Here is a 13409-nt window from a genome sequence, read left to right as displayed (position 1 = left end):
AAGTACTATTTTATCCCCAGGAATTCCCATTACTTATGGCTTAAAGGAAAGACTTCAGATTTTTAATATTAATGCACATTTACATATACAGACAAAACATATGCATATATGTATGTAAACCATACATACACACAAATAGATATCACAGTGTATAATCACATCTGGCTCAATTCAAGGGCACTTGTAGCCAAGCCTGATGTCGGATCTTAGGTACCTCATGGTAGAAGGGAAATACTGATTTCCACAAGTTACAGTATTACACACGCCCGCCCACAGACACAAGAAATAAATGTAAAATTTAAAAACAAAACAAACACTTGAATTCCTGGTTTTACCTGCTGTGTGACCTTAGAACGGCCAATCTCTTTGACCAAAACAAAACAAAACAAAAAAGCATGAGAGTAGAGGTAGCTGAGGATACTGTGGCAACAAGAATGAAAGCATTATTTCGCTTCAGGGGTTAGGATGTGGGGTTCACGGGCCATGGACATGGAAGAACCTACACAGACCAGTTGCCTGCCCAAGGGGCCGTCCCCACCCTCAGGAGCCCACTTTCCAACCGCTTCAGCACTCCAAACTGAAGAGTTGAAGTCACTTGCCTGGCTGTGTCCCTGAGCAGCTGGCTTGGGAGAAAGGACCACTGAGTTCTGTCGGCCACTCGCTAGCGTCGGAGGAGGCTTTTCACACCACGTGGCTCTCCTGGGCTTACATTCCCCAACAGGCATGTGATTGGTTAGCTGGGGTGGGAGACTGAGCATGCGCCATCTAGCCCCGCCCCCTCCCTAATGTCAGCTCTTTGATGCTGTGTGAAAGCCAGTGTTCCTGAACAGGGAATTCTCTTCGGGTTTAATTGCCATTCAGCAGACTTGTATTTAAAATGTATAATCTGCTTTGATTAGTTAATTAATTAATTACATTTAACAAAAACATGGAGCTAGGAAAATGGCTCAGTGTTCGTTGAATAAGCATGAGTACCTGAATTTGATCAACATTACCCACGAGAAGGCTGGTCTCTTCTTAGTCAGAGCTTATTTCTTAGTCTCAGCTAACCAACATCAATTGTCCCAACAAAACAAAGATTTCACTTCGGTGGTGCTGACCTCTTGTTAATCACAGCTCATTCTTCAGCCACAGCTGATTAGAAATAAGGGGTTTTTAATTTAAAATATCATATAAGCAACCTCAGGGAGTATTTGCTTCCCTCTGAAACTTCACAAGCCAGGCCTCCTCCATCACCTGCATTTCTTTCAGCTTATCTCCCAAAGCTAACCCCCCAAATCAAATCAAAACAAAACAAAACAAAAAAACACGTGGTCTGTCACAGCAACGATCCAGGTACCAATTTCCTTCCATCCAAGTGTGCTTTCCATTGCTGTCATAAAGACCGTGACAAAAAGCAACTTGGGAAAGAACCAGATCACAATCCTCTATTGAAAGAGGGCAAGGTGAGAACTCAAGAGTGCAGAGCTGGAACCTGGAGGCAGGAACTGAAGCAGAGACCATGGAGGAACAGTTTAGTGACTTGCTCTCATGGCTTGCTCAGTTTGCTATCTTACACAACCCAGGACCACCTGTCCAGAGGTGGCACCGCCCACAGTGGGCTGGGCCCTGCCTCATCCATCATTAATCAAGAACACAGCCCACAGGCATGGCCACAGGTTAGTCTGATGGAGGCAATGTCTCCACTGAAGTTCCCTCTTCCCAGACAACTCCAGCTTGTGTCTAACCAGCACAGCAGCATTATTCACAATAACCGTAAAGTAGAAATAAGTTACTAAAACCTTGTTAGCACAGTTTTGTTTTTTTGGTACAGCATACTGCAATAAAAAAAGTGAACACATTTCAGTTATGGGAGACAACACAGGCAAACTTCATAAACAGAACATGGAGGGGATGAACCAAAACCAGTAGGGTCCATTTATATATTCCTATGAGTGCTACCAAGTGAAGGTAGCTTGGCTGTTGGAGGATGGCGAGATGGCTCAGCAGTTAAGAGTGCTTACTGCAATTACAGAGAACCCAAATTCAGTTTCAAGCACCCACATGGTGGATCAAAACTGCCTGTAACTCAAGTTCCAATGAAGCTCTGATGCCCTCTTCTGACCTCCACCAGCACCTGCACGCACATGGCACACAGCAACTCGGCGGGGGGGGGGGGGACCATACACATACAAATTAATTCATTAATTAAATGTTTTTTAAAGATAGCGACTCTTTTGTTTCATTTTTTTGTTTAGGCTGGCCTTAACCTCTGCATGTGCACCATGGCATGTGTGTGTACAAGTTCATGTGTATGTGTACTCACATATAAATGAATACGTGTAGTAATTTTTAAGACCTAGGAGTGAAAGTTCTAGAGCAGTCATACCTCAGTCATAGAGCACTTGCCTGCTGTATGTAAAGCCAGCCACGGGTTCAAACCCCGGTACTGTGAAAAAATAAACACAAAGTCTGAAAATGTCTATTGGAATTTGCAGCAATGGTGTTAGGAGAAATTGTGATGAAAGTGATTATCTGTGGCTGGAGGGAGCAGATCGTGGCTGAAGAGCTCTAAGAAGTGTTGAGGACAGATCTAGCTAGAGACTCATCCATAAAGGGAAATAATGAAATCTGGTATCGGATGAAGTTGAAAGTGGTTCATATCTGCAGGATGAGAGAGGCTTGAGCACGTAGGGACACTGGAGAACTGGTGAAGAGAGAAGGAACAACTGCAAATACTGGACAGAAAGAAAGTATCTGATAGAGAGAAACAGTGAAGGAAGCAGAGGGGAAGAGTTGACTTATAAGCAAAAAAAAAACAAAACAAAACAAAACAAAAAAAACCTGAGAAACAGAAGAGACTCTACTTATAGAATTTTCTAACTTAACTTTTTACATCTATCTATTAGCTAGCTAGCTAGCTATCACCGTGTGTGTGTGTGTGTGTGTGTGTGTGTGTGTGTGTGTGTGTATAAGAGGTCAGAGGATAATTTGCAAGTTACAGGAACTGGTTCTCTCCTTCTCCTGTTTGGGTTCCCAGCCTCCTGGAACCTACTACATGGACTAGGATGGCCTTAAACTTAAAACTTCCTGCCTCTGCCTTTTGAGTACTTGGATTTTAAGTGTGCACAACCATACCTCGCAAGAAATCCTCCTTTCTTTCAGTTTCTAGGACAACTGGTTCTCTCTTTGTCTCTTCCTTACTCTTCCTTTGTCTGCCTTTAAACATCTGAGTTCCTCAGGGCTCCATGCTTTTCATCTCATCTGCATGATCCTCCTGCTACCATATCTGAATGACTTTAATCAGCACTGACATCCTGATGTCCGTTGCCTTTCTCCTGTCCAAATGACTGGCCCTCAAGTACAACTTGCCTGAAATTGAACTTGCCACCTTCCTCCTTCCCATAAACCTGTTGTTTCCCTATGTTCTTCCTCGTAGGTGCACTATTTACCCAGCTACCCGGACCAGAGGCTGGGATTCCTCCTGATGGATCTACTTCCCTCCCCTCACTTCCCATATCCACTTAGCCACCAAGGCCTTTTCTATTTTCTGTCTCTCTTTCTTCTAACTGAACCTTGCTGCTCAAGTTCAACTCTCATATACTTTTGCTTATAAAAAGAGAAGCTTGAGCTTCTCTTAGCAGAATTTCAGCTTCCAGCTGCTGCAATATTCTTGCCAACAAAACTAGAAGGGAGCAGAGTCTGTGTATATAAGACAATTTCTAAACTCCTTAAAATGTCATTCAAGTCCTGTCCTGTAATGAATTGGCATCCAACCCATCTCCAACCTTATCACCTCCACTTTCTTCTCCTCCAACCCTTAAGCTCTAAGAAACTAGGCTGAGGTTATGAGATCAATCGCTTGCACTACAGTGAAAAAGGGATGGTGGGAGAAGCAGAGGTGGAGAGATGGCTTGGCTGCTAAAAGCATATACCACTCATAAAGAAAACCCGAACTCCATTCCCAAGCACCCACATTAGGCATCTCACAACCCTCCTGTAACTCCAGCTCCACGAATTTTGGAGCTCTCTTCTGGCTTCCAGCATCTTTGTGGCAAGAATGCTCAAAGGTTGACTTTCTTGGTGATTTTTAAGAAATAAACCAACTCCCACTGCACTGTACAATAGAGCTTTTGTGATAATCCCACCTAACTGAAACTCTGTATTTAATGATAGTTACCTAACCTTAACCTGTTCCTAGCATCCCACTCTACTTCTAAGAGACAAACTAGTTTACATTCTGCACACAGATGAGGTTATACCGTGCTTGCCTTTCTGTACCTATATTGTTTAACCTATGGATTATCATTCCCAACCATGTTGTCAACAAGACAGGATTTCAGCCATTTAAAAAAATTTATGTGAGTGGGTGGTTTTGTCTGCACATATGTCTGTGTACCAAGTGTATGTTTGTGGCTGGTGCCCACGGAGGCCAGAGAAGAGCAAAGGATCCTTTGGAACTGGACTTAGAAATAACTGTGAGCCACCTTGTGGGTGCTGGGAATTTAACCTGTATTTTTCTAGAAGAGGAGTCAGTGCTCTTAATCACTGAGCCATCTCTCCAGCCCTTAGCCATTCTTTCCATGGCTGAACAGTTTTATATCACTGTATTTATATGAAGGTTCTCAGTGTGATAGCTCAGGCTGGACTAGAACTTGTTTTGTAGACCAGTTTGAGCTGAAAACTCACAGCCATCCTTCTGCCTCATAAAAACTATTACTTAGAAGACAGCTAACTCACCAGTTCTTCTAAAAAGCATCCCTTAGGTCAGTGAGATGGCACAGTGGGTGAAGGTGTTGCTGCCAAGGATGGTGACTTGAGCTTGACTCCCAGAAATCATACTGGTAGAAGGAAAGAACCAACTTCTGCAAGCTTTCTTTGCCTGACAGGCACTCCCAATAAGTGAATGGGGGTAAAAAGCTTCTTTGAAGGTCCCCTAAGAAATACCATAACTCCATGAGAGCATTCTTAAGTTACCTGTTTAACTGTATGCTTCACCCCGAGCCTCCTAAACAAACTCAATGGCCAGAGCTCATATTGTTCATCTTTGTAATTCTTACCCCTAACAGAAGCCCTGCAAATGCTTCTATTGTTTTGTTTTTGCTTTGGGTTTTTTTTTTTCTCATTTATTTATTTATTTACTTATTTATTATTTTTGAGGCAGGGTTTCTTTGTGTAGCCTTGGCTATCCTGGACTCACTTTGCAGACCAGGCTGGCCTCAAACTCAGAAATCTGTCCGTCTCTGCCTCCTCAATGCTGGGATCAAAGGCATGTGCCATTACGCTCATCTCTTCTGAAAATGTTTCTTAAACAGTTCTAAACATTTCTTTTCCTTGGTAAGTTCATAATTGTTCTTTTCTCTTTTTAAAAATACCCCAGGTGGTTGTGGCACATGCCTTTAATCCCAGAATTTTGGAGGCAGAGGCAGGTGGATCTCTGAATTTGAGGCCAGTCTGATGTACAGAGAAAGTTCCAGGGTAGCCAGGGCTACATAGAGAAACCTTGTCTCAGAAACAACAAAACCCAACAACTACAACATATCCAGACAATTATAGCTACTCTATGCTATGAGGAAGTAGTGAGCCTGGAGTTCCCCAGTCCATGTTCTCAGCCTGCTTGTGCTTCTTGCCCTGTCCCACAGTTGCTAATACTCTAAAACCCTTCTTGACTCCCATGGCAACGCTGCTTTCTGTTCAGAAAATCTGTCATTTTATGCTCAACAGTAGGTGCAATGAAATTAAACAATCATGTATTCAAATTATAGTTTTGCCACTCAGTGATTGTGTATTTAACCTCTCAGAAGCTTGATCGGCTGACTTTATTTTTGCCATGCTAGGGACTGGGCATGTGGCCATATGCACACACTGCATGAATGAACTTTGTCCCTTACCCAGCAGTTTTGTTTTGTTTTGTTTTTACTTGAAAGTGAGAATTCCACTCTCAACCTAGAAAGGGTGATGCTAAGATGATGCTCCTGTTAAGTGCCTGACAAATGGGCATTCATATAACTGTGCCACCTCTTCCTCTACCCTATGCCTACTCAACTATGCATGTGTCTGTGATGTGTGTGCATGTTATGTATGAATGAACATGTGTGCACTCATATGTGCTTGTGGAGGCTTGAGGCTAACATTGGGAGTGTCCATTATTCTCCACATTATTCATTGAGGCTGAGTCTCAAAATAGCCACCAATGTGGCTAGTTAACAAGCCTGCTCCTGGGATTCCTTGTCTCCACCTAATTGCTGATGACAAGCTAGCTTCCATGCCCACTTGGCTTTCATGTGGGTCCTCATGCTTGTATGGCAGAATCATTACTCCCTGGTCTCTCTCTTCCGATTCTAGAATGAACTGTTTGAGGAAGGTAACTCTCCTGTGTTCTAAGTATCTAGGTGGAGAGTGCACGTACCTCATTTGTGATGTGTGTTTGATAGCTGACAAATAAGGAGAAGAAATTGTGCCGATGGAAAACAAAAACCAAAACCTACCTTCTCAGAAGTTCATTGCATGCAGGACTTTCTTTCCTGATAAACTAAATTCTCTGAGAATAAAGTTCAGATTGGGTAAATCTCTGCATTATTGTTACAACTTTTTACTGTTGAAAGTTTCAGAAGTCATGAGCTGGGCATGGTAGTAATCTGGTTCATGTCAGTAATCTTGGCACTCTGATGGAGCAGGAGTAAGAGCTCAGGATCAGCCTAACCTACACAGAGAGACCTTGCCCCCAAAGCAAAGAAGATAAGAGACTGGAGACTCTGTGTTTTGGGTGAATTTGGGGAGATGCTCTAGAAAATTTAGTCATAACAATAAGCATCTGGCCACCGTCTTGGGACATTTGTTTTGGTTTGGTTTGTTTGCTTTCTTAGACCTGGTGTAGTGATTTGACTGAGAAGCGTCCCTCAGGGGTTCAGGCATTTGGACGCTTGGGTTCCCAGTAGGTGGCGCTGTTTAGGGAAGCCATGGAAAGTGCAGCCTTGCTGGAGAAAGTTTATCCTGGGAGCATGAACCTTGCCTTGTCTCATTTCTAGGTCACTCTCTGCTTCATGCTTGTGGTTAAAGATGTGATTCCTCAGCTTCCTACTGAGGCTGCCTTGCTGCCAAACTTTCTACACCATTGTGGACTCTCCTTCTAGAACCATAAGCAAAGAAAACAACAACAACAACAATTTTCCTTTAGGCCATTCCTGGTACTGTGTTATCCCATCAAAGAGAAGAGCAGCTAACACACAGTGTCCCACTTTAAGGCCTAGGCTAGACTCAGAATCAAAACAATCTTCCTGCCTTGGTCTCCTAAATTCTGGGACTCTCTCAGTGTTTCCTTAAGATATCATTTAACCAGAGCTTCCCATTGAGAGCAGTACCTAGAACCCTGATGAATCCTGTCAAAGTTTCCGTATGTGAAGTGTTACAAAAATTCCCAAATGGCAATTCCTAAATATAAGGAGACCCAGAAGTTAAACACACAGTTGTTTCACTTCTTTTTTTTGTCCACTTTCCCAAATAAACAATACTGTTTAAAGTAGCCATGCATGATGCCAGGACAGTATATTCCATATTTATTACACAACTTACAAGAAAAACAACTTTTAGCACAAGAATGCCAATCTATCCTCCTTCCCCCTTTTTGGACACATGAACACAAAATATCCCTGCAGGCCCCCCAAAAACCTGAAAAACAACAACAAAAAAATACCAACAACAACAAAAACTCTGAAAAATTTAAACAACCATTATATTATCTGACATAGGGATACAAACCCTTCCTTAACAGCTTGGAAAGTACCTCGTATTGCTGGCGACAGACATCCAGGTCAAATTAATAAAATACATTTTAAAACATTACAAGTCTACCAATATAGAAACAAAAACCATACTATCAGTCAGATGAACAAACACAAACATTTTCAGCCAGTAGACACAGAAAGAATATGAATATGCCAACAGCAACGGATAAGAAAATGGTTTATCAATAAAATAAAGACCTTTCCTTTAATTTTACAAGAAAAAAAGTTGAATACGATGCCTGTAACCTCTACTTTTTTAAAATGAAAGCAGAGCTGCCACCTTGCTACTGAGCAAGAGAATCTTACAGCATGTCCGGGAGACAGGGGTGGGTAACTAGAGAGGGGGATCCTTGTTAAAACAGTAGATTACCTTTTTTTCCTGGGAAGGAATAGGTAGCTGAGCCAGATAGGTAAGCTCTGAAATAGGAGATAGGCTAGGCACCACATCCGAAAGTACAGACAATTCAGAAATGCCTGCTTGTAAATAATCACCTTTGGAAGCAGCATAGAGAATTTACAGTAAGAATCAATGTGGTTCGCCTACCCAGAACACTGGCTGCATCAAGCCAGCTGGTTCACTTTATAAACAGCTCAGGATTCAACATCTAACAACAACAACAAAACATAATTGGTTCAACATTTGGGTCTTTCCCACTCTCAGCCCTGTGCTCCCTAGCCCCAAATTGTTATTCTTTACTGTTGCTACACCAAAATCTTCCACACTATCTGACAGCACCTAAATAGGCTGCGTTAAAAAAATTGAACAGCCTAACACTACTTCTAGAGAATGCACATCTCCCATTGATTGACACATGCATAACAATTCTGTCAGTTTCAAGGGGTTACCTGTCAACCCTAATTAAAACTATGTTTTAATTGTTTGCAATGGTATTACTGCAGTTCTGATTTTGCAGTAACCACCCCTTAACTATTCACCCCTCAGCAAGTTTTTTTCCCAACTCTTTAATCCTACCTCTTCCATATTTCTTTCCATTTGTCCAAAACAACAGCATCACACCCTTACTGGTAGTCTCCCCCGCCCCCCCCCCAAAAAAAAAAAATAGGCCTCCTGGCTTTTCTTCCACCACCACACCGATTGACCCCAGCATACTAGGACTGACTGAGGTGTTTCAGGTATATTGTTCAAGGTCAAGCCTACAGCCCAATCGCAGGAATGTGGATCAGGGCTTCTGGGCACCCAGCTTGCTCCATGTTCTATCATGCTGGAGGACGGCGAGAGTTCCTTCTCAGGTGAGCTCTAGGCATTCCAGTGCAGGTGTGGTGCCTGCTGGCCAGTCGGCCAGCAAGAGTTCTTCACATCACAGACTCCTCCAGGCAGGTTTTCCTTCTAAAAATCTTCCATTTTTGTTTTGTTTTTCCTCCTCTTGGGTCCAGAGTGGCTGTGATAGAGTATCTTCTGTGCTCTCCCTGAACAAGCATCAATAAAAGCAGCAGTCAGCCATTCTTCAACATGTCCTGATTTGTATTATCCAAGTGAGGTATTTGCAAAAAAGGAAAATCTTAGGGAACGAACATCTGCTGTCTCTTCACTCCTGCCTAGGTTGTGCTTCAGCCACAGGCCTTGCTTTTCCCCCACTGTCTGCAGAGATTAGGGATGTCTGCATTCATCCTCATGTGCTATAGAATTAATGGACATTATAAAACTCACTTGGAGATCAGTCTCAGCAAACACTGGTGGCACTGCTGAGCAACAGCACGTGGAAATGTAAACATTAATATATCTACGAGCTAGTTTAAAAGACTGAAGGGAAACAGTGCTTTATATTGTTGAGATTTTGAGAGGGTTCGTTTAACAGATCTGGACCTTGAACCAACTAGTAAGTTCAAGCAAATACCCTTCACCGTTTGACCCAGTGTTTCCCACCAGTGGCTTCTAGACAGAGACTGCAAACTTGTGCTCAGCACATTGTGTCTGTCTCTTCCCCAGCACCCTCCTCAGCCAGGAGGAGTGAAGCCTGAGACAGAGCTTCTTACCTTTCACTCCCTGTCCTTCCAGGATGGAGTAAAATGTGGGCTGAGAACCCTGGGTGGAACTACCTTGACTATGTAACGCTTGTCCTTTACAAAGTATCACCTACACTAAATACAGAGCACATTTCCCCTATGTTCTAATTGATGCTGGCTTTACATCAACTCCCTTTGTTCAAACAAGAAAAAGAGACCTGTCTTCCTGTGAGGGAATCCAGAATCTATTATAGGAAAAGAAAAATAAAATCAAGTTCTTCTACAGAGCTTTAGTTGAAAAAGAGAAAGGCAAAGCCAGCAAGCACATTTCAGGCTGAAAGAAGAGGAAACAAAACCACACTGTAGGTAGCCGTGAGCACAGCTTTGATTCCCAGGGAAAAAAGCTTTTTACATGCTGGTACTTTTTTTTGTTTTTCTTTTTTCAAGTGCAGCATCACTCAATGTGCCTTATACATTGGCAAAGCCTGACCAATCAGGAAACATCCTGGTTCTAGCTGATTTTTTTTTTTTGAAGTGACAGGACACAGACTATGACTGTAAAATAGGTTTGTTTGTTTGTTTGTTTAAAAAAGACAATTATTTTAAAGGGCATGGAAATATGTGTCTTTATAGACTGGTCTCAGAATGTCCAGGTTATGATATATAAGAAATAGTTGATAAAATCATACTGAAATCTCATCTAGAAAACTACCTCGTTGGGGGAGAAAGGGGAGGAACCTTAAAAAATGCTTATTGCCAAAGTTAACTTTCTATGAGAGAAGTTTAAAAATCATTTAGCTCTAACAAACCACACAGCAGCATAAAATGGGCACTTTTGAAAACTTGGAAAAATACTAACAGCTAATTTTTTTTCCAAATAGGGAGAACATGGGTACTTTTAAAAACGGCAGTGTTATCTGTCCCTGCGACACGCACCACATCTGCTTATGTCACATTCACAAAAGCCACCAAGTAAGAGAACTGCCTGTTCAAATCTGCAGCCAAATATAGTGCAATTGCCAGGCAGCCTGTACAGCACAGCACAGGCCTGAAGAGATCAGTAAGATAAAGCAGTGAAAGTGATAAAATTCTGTAAAACTTTCAAAAATTAATGCTCCTTAAAGGCATTTACAGTGGCAAAGTCAAAAATCTCCATTAAAAAGTCTATGGACCAATCCAATTAAAAAGTTACACGGAAATAAAACAGATTGTTTGGTTTCTCTCTCCCACTTATGCATATACCCCACTCAATGAACACAGAAAAAGGAACTACTCTGCTTATAAGACTAGATGCGGTGAATACCACAGCTAGCAAAATATCCATAGAAACCCTTCTTGGAAAGTCCTTTAGAAAGTCAAGGCTGATCAGCCTGCATGTTGAGGTAAAAATTCTGCCCAGTGCATTAGAAGACATAATCTATGAGTTTCTTTTTTTTTTTTTTTTTTTTTTTTAAATGGCTCAATTTTGTTGATGCATCAGACCGCGCTGCAGAGTACAAATTCAGTGCAACTATTCAGAGCTGCTGGTAGGGACCACCTGAATCAATGTGGCACTATCTAGAGGCAGTAGGCATCTGCAACATTTTGAGGATGCGTGGGATGCCAAATTGGTTGAGTTCTTTTCCAAGACTCTCAGGCAAAATACATAGTGTGCTGGGTATCATGGTGAATCTGCACAGCCTTAGCCAAGGCCTGCGGGTCACGGCCATTGCTCTGTCCTGATACGTGACTGCCTTCCGCACTATAATGAAAACAAAACAAGAAACCAGGCATTAACAGAAGACTATTTCAAATAGCACAAACAGGTCTTGCATTCAAGAACGTTTGACTGAAGCCTTGACTACTCAAACAATTTATGTTTCCTTAGACATGTTTGTTCAACTGGAAAATACAGTACAACATATTTAATGAATAATTGCAATAATTAAATAATGTTCACCAAAACCAAGTGTTTGATAACACCTACAAAAATACTTCCATTGTCTGGTTAGTTCCTATTCACCCTTCAGGCTTCAATTAGAAGTCATGTCCCTCTCAGGAATCTTCCCTGACTCCAAAGTCCAGGTCAGGGTCACCTAGAATATGTTTTCTTTTACAGTACTAGATACAACTGAAATGGGATTGTTAATTGGGAAATTTCTAGGTATTATTTCTTAACTAGAATAAAATCTCCAAGGAAAAAGTATCTTTCTTCTCCTCCCCCTCTTCCTTCTTCTCCTTTTTCTTCTTCTGAGACGGGATCTTACTGTGTGGGCTCCCCTGGCCTCAAACTCACAGAGATCCACCTGCCTCTGAGGCATGCACCTCCATGCCTGGCTCAACTTTGCTCTCACTTGCTAACAATAATAATGTCCTACATTAATGAGTCTGTGAGCCTAACAGAGTGCTCACAACTTCTAAACATCCACCTTGGGGCATCCTGTAGCATAGGGTCTGGCAAACATCCCTTTCTGAGTGCTGAGGAGTCAGTCTGGGGCCTCGTGTGCTGAGCACTATACTCACCAGTGAGCCACAACCTTGGCCCCTGACTTCTCTCTTTAATGCTGATATTGTCCTGTCATCTTTAGCTTCACCCTCTCCTCCTCCACTCACACTGCTCCAGCCCAGGAACAGCTTTTATACTTAGCAAAGACAGTCTCACTCCAACACAGCTTTCTGCCCCATGCCTGCTGTTTCCTTTTAATATGCTCCAGCCAAGGAAAATTTGATACTGTCCAAAATGTCCCTTGCTCTCTCTCCTTTATGTTCCCTCTGCCTGGAAAATGCTCTTTTCTTTGTAAAGCTAAGCCCTGCCCACTCGGCTATAAATCTCTACTCGTCTTTCCTCTGCTACCCCACTACACGGTTACCTACACTGAGTTAGACTAATTATCAGTTTTATATTCACCTGGATTACCTCCACACTGAAACAAAATCCCCACAGGAAAGAAACTTGGCTTACTAATCTTGTTATTTTCTAGTACCTAGCACAGCACTAGGCATACAATACCAAATACATGTACTGAATGCATGAATGTATGTTAGAGAATGCAAGGTACAAAGCCACAGCTGGGTGTTTTCTGTAATAGCATATTTTTCAATCACTTACAGAAATAGACTTGCAGTGGAATGTCTACTACTTAGCAACTGTATTGAGACTTGGGGAAGAGCCCAGAAACTGTTCCACTTTATAGATGGCCATTTGGGAAAGAAAATTAATGCAGAGAGTTTGTTTAGGCATTTATTAGTAGCTCAGTAACAGGTCAAAATGTCTGAGTCTCTTGAAATCCTACCTAAGGATAGTCATGCATTCTGTTTTCCCATAAGCCCCAACTTACTCTGGTCAATTCTGGATTGTACCAGAAGCAAAATCAACTAGGTGGGGGCCCTCATGCATGAAGTAGAATCCACAGGCTGTGACTACTCTGACTGGAGACAGGGTGCTCTGCCTGACACCTTTTGAGGCTGCCTGGAACCTTAGCAGAACTGAAATGCAGTTAGCTCTATGTGAAAACCACAGGTAGCTCCCAATGAGACTTTGTTAGAGACACAAGTTTAAACAAGCCTGAGCACTTCTTGGACCAAAAGTCACATCAAAAGCTCTCAAAGCCTCATGTAGCTTTAATTGTTCCTTGAGGGTTAACCCTTAAAAGGACTTTTAAATCTTTAAAAGTTTTCTGTATAGCTTGTTTTTTAAAACAT

The 13409-nt window shown here is 42.1% G+C and overlaps 1 protein-coding gene across 3 annotated transcripts in view; it reads right to left on the bottom strand.

The window, feature by feature from the left end:
* Positions 1 to 7520: 7520 nt before the first annotated feature.
* LOC110562996 (protein argonaute-4) overlaps positions 7521 to 13409 on the bottom strand; it is a 49819-nt gene continuing 43930 nt past the window's right edge. For all 3 annotated transcript variants that reach the window (XM_060379545.1, XM_021659929.2, XM_060379546.1), the window contains one exon: positions 7521 to 11469. In XM_060379545.1, the coding sequence (XP_060235528.1) occupies positions 11361 to 11469 (109 nt within the window). In that variant the 3' untranslated portion in view covers positions 7521 to 11360. The remainder of the gene's footprint in view (positions 11470 to 13409) is intronic.

The sequence above is a fragment of the Meriones unguiculatus genome, chromosome 3 (assembly GCF_030254825.1).
Source record: "Meriones unguiculatus strain TT.TT164.6M chromosome 3, Bangor_MerUng_6.1, whole genome shotgun sequence".
Taxonomy (NCBI): domain Eukaryota; kingdom Metazoa; phylum Chordata; class Mammalia; order Rodentia; family Muridae; genus Meriones; species Meriones unguiculatus.
This window is presented reverse-complemented; position numbering and strand designations above follow the sequence as displayed.